Source organism: Lactuca virosa, chromosome 5 (assembly GCF_052849685.1).
Source record: "Lactuca virosa cultivar CGN04683 chromosome 5, Lactuca_virosa_CGN04683_v6, whole genome shotgun sequence".
Taxonomy (NCBI): Eukaryota; Viridiplantae; Streptophyta; class Magnoliopsida; order Asterales; family Asteraceae; genus Lactuca; species Lactuca virosa.
In genome coordinates, this window is record NC_136430.1 from 346,074,112 (window position 1) to 346,077,536 (window position 3,425).

The 3,425-nt window shown below is 34.3% G+C and overlaps 1 protein-coding gene across 1 annotated transcript; it reads right to left on the bottom strand.

Annotated features, from left to right (window-relative positions):
- Positions 1–1,781: 1,781 nt before the first annotated feature.
- LOC145111025 (uncharacterized) lies at positions 1,782–3,180 on the bottom strand. The gene is made up of 2 exons (XM_079047321.1): positions 2,665–3,180; positions 1,782–2,295 (listed from the first exon to the last, which is right to left on the bottom strand). The coding sequence occupies exons 1-2, from the start codon at positions 3,032–3,034 to the stop codon at positions 1,886–1,888; spliced, it is 780 nt and encodes a 259-aa protein (XP_078903447.1). The 5' UTR covers positions 3,035–3,180; the 3' UTR covers positions 1,782–1,885.
- Positions 3,181–3,425: the final 245 nt, after the last annotated feature.

Below are 3,425 nucleotides of genomic sequence, written 5' to 3' on the forward strand. Positions count from 1 at the left end.
TGAATCGTTTTCATTAATCATTCACCACTAGTCTATTATTTATGAGTTTTCTTTCACAAGTATATACAACACATTACACATCCATGATTTATGAGTGGATAAATGATTGTACGAAATGGAAATGGAATGAATGAGAAAAATGTCAAGCGTGAAGAGTCATGTCATTCGATTAATCAGAAGAATATCAAAATAAGGGGTTGGCATCCACCTGAAACTTGCTCAATGTGTTCGATGATTGATCAACTTGATGTACCTTTTTTTCTCAAATGAAAAGTCGAATTTGGTCATGATGTTTCCTTTGTGTTTTTTATTACCTTCCCATTATCTTCTCCAACTATAGAATTTGGTTGAATTTGATCAACCAGATGAAATTTTGTTTTTTTCTTGGATTTTTTGATATTGAATTTTGTTTTTGTTGTTTAAGACAAGAGAAAAGATTTGAAGGTGAAAGGGATGAAAAGTATATGCATTTTGGTCATTTTACTTTATTGTAATTCTTTATTCGAAATGAACATGAAGAGAAATATTGTCCAAGCATCCATTTTTGGCAGGAAGTTGCACCCCAAGACAAAGAAAAACGATTTATTCATCTTTGGTTACCAATTAAGGATAACATAACATCATTTTTATTTTATGTTTTTCATATATTTTTTTTTATCCAACTAACATTGATTTCAAGTTCTTAACAAGACTACAATGCCTTTCCATACTCCATACTTTTTTTTCTTTACAATTTCCATATTTTCTTATTTAGTCTTATCAAACAGCACGACTTTACCCTTCCACCAACTCAACAAGTTGTTTGAGAAAGTCTTCAACACACACACACATATATACATATTTATGGAGAGATAAAAGAAGGGGAGTAGAGTGGAATGGAATATAGATAAGTGTGGGTTGTTGGGTGAACATTGAGATGTGCTGGATTGCATTACTTTGTGCTTCTACTTGGAACCAACATTCAAGTTTTAGTTAGGTTTTTGGTATATTCTCTACATTTATTCTTCAAAACACCTATTTGGTTCACATCGTCCTCCTTCATGTTCATCTTCTGAAATATAAATCATGTACACAATGAATGTTATCTGCAATAACCCTAAATTATATAGAAACCAAAATTTTCACACTGTAAAACGTAAATCAGATACATTACACCCAAAACTCCCACAAGAACCCTAAATTATATTGGAACTGAAACTTTCAAACTGTGAAATGTAAATCAGATACACAACATCAAGTGCCCACGAGAACCCTAATCCATATTGGAGCCAAAATTCTCATATGTGAAACATAAATAAGATGCATCATACTGCATCCCAATGTCTATAAAATGTGTAATCTATTATATTGAAACTGAAACGCCCATACTGCAACTGCTGAAACTCAAACCCTCGTTTGCTTTTGAAAAGATACTATTGTACTCCAAATCTCCAAAAACCTAACTAACACTTGGAAAGACCCCAAAATACAATTTCATTACATGAAGTTAATTTAGTCGACATCAAATTCGATCTAGTACAAAGGTACCACATCACAATTGCTGCGTAGATAAATTGGCTACCACCTCTTACATCAACTCCTATTTCTTAGGCACACAACTTGAGCCACAATATTTTTGGCATTATCCATCAACTAGACATGTCATGTCCTTGCATTCCGATTCTAGGACCATTCATAGTGGGGAATGAAAATGTGGTGTGCAGATTCCATCAACATCGGCATCCACCACTCCCATTACAGATAATAAAATCGTATCTTTATATGGATCTCATGCCATAAACTACATCAAAGAACCTGCTTTCATAGTTTTTAGATGAATAATCAACAATTGTAAAAAAGTTGGGGAAATCTTTATACAAGTGGCGAGTTCTTACACAAACATATATCACAATCCCCATTGATCCCAACTAAAAAATGACATCTTTTTACTAGTGGAATGGGACAATCTTTCATTCATGTCGTGTAGTTGATCTTTAAGATCTTTGTTCTCTGTTAGCAAGTGATCGTATTCTACATGAAGCCCTACTAATTGGCTTTTTAGGGTACTGGAATTGGCTTTTCTAGACTGCACATCTTTTTCCCTTTTATCACATTCCAATTCCAGTTTTGTGATTCCTGTCTTCAACCTAGAAATCTCTTCTTTTATAGATTTGGCTAAATGTGCATTCTTTCTGTTGGTGTCTTCACAGGCCTGGTTTTGTTTCCTTGAAGCTGTTATGGTCTCTGTAAGTATAACAACTGGTTTAATGAACTGGTGTAGGCATTCTATCATCACCAATAGGAACAGTGAAACGCCTGCAAGTAATGATTTAAGCAGTAACATTATAATCAACACATATATTAAACTGATTTCCTTCCTTTTTAACAGTTCGAGATTACTTGACAATTCATGTAAGGTGGATTAATGCTAAATCTAAAGTAAATTGTCAACTAGAAATAGTCAGCTGATTGTAGGCATAGGAAAATATGATAGCAAGCCAGTCGAATGAAAAATATGATAGCAAGCCAGTCGCATGAAAGATCAATTTAGGCATATGATTTCAAACTAGGGTTTACGAAAGACATTTTTCTTGTGAATACTTGATTTAAATTAATTGCATCGAATTGGATATCACTCTCAAGAACAAGAAATCAAAGCAATTAGGGGGAGTGACGGAAGATTACCCATGAGAGAAGCTTCAAGGATACGGAAGGCGAGAATGACGCGATTGGGGGAATCGACGGCATCGGCGGAGCAGCTACGGATTTCCACTACGGTGTAGATATTGTACATCATTACTACGAACACGGTGGCACAGACAGATGTCACAGCCAATTGAGCTTTTCCTTGTTTGAATCCGTCTAAACCGACAACTAGGGGCTCTCGGAGTGGGGTTTTGAACAGAAGTAACAGAATGATCATCATTTCGGCGAATAAAACGGTGAATAACAGATAAATCATTGTATAATTGTTAAGAGCTACACGAGTGTGCAAAAACCCTAAACCGATCGATAGCCCACGACAACGTGTTCTTGAGTTCGAACTAGGGTTCATCAACCTCCGGCATTCCTGATCAACTAGAGAGGTGTGATCAAAAAAATGGGACGCGCTTTTGGTCAAGGTTGAGATTCCATTTCCAAAGGGAATTCTTTCGGATTTCTTGAAAATTTGAAAGGAATTTAATAAAAAAAAGATATATGACATAAATAACCAGATCCTCAATATATTCTTGCACTTATTGCTGATGAACAAATTATCAAAATATAAATTAAACTTTTTATTAGAAAAAAAATATTACGTAGAAAATTCAAAATAAAATAGTATTTTCTTTGTTATATTATATTCTATTAGGGAAATCTTTAGATAAAATCTCAAAGTTTTGCTCCAATTTATGGTTAAGTCCTAAGTTAATTTTCGTTAATGAAAAAGTGCAGGTTATCGGCTA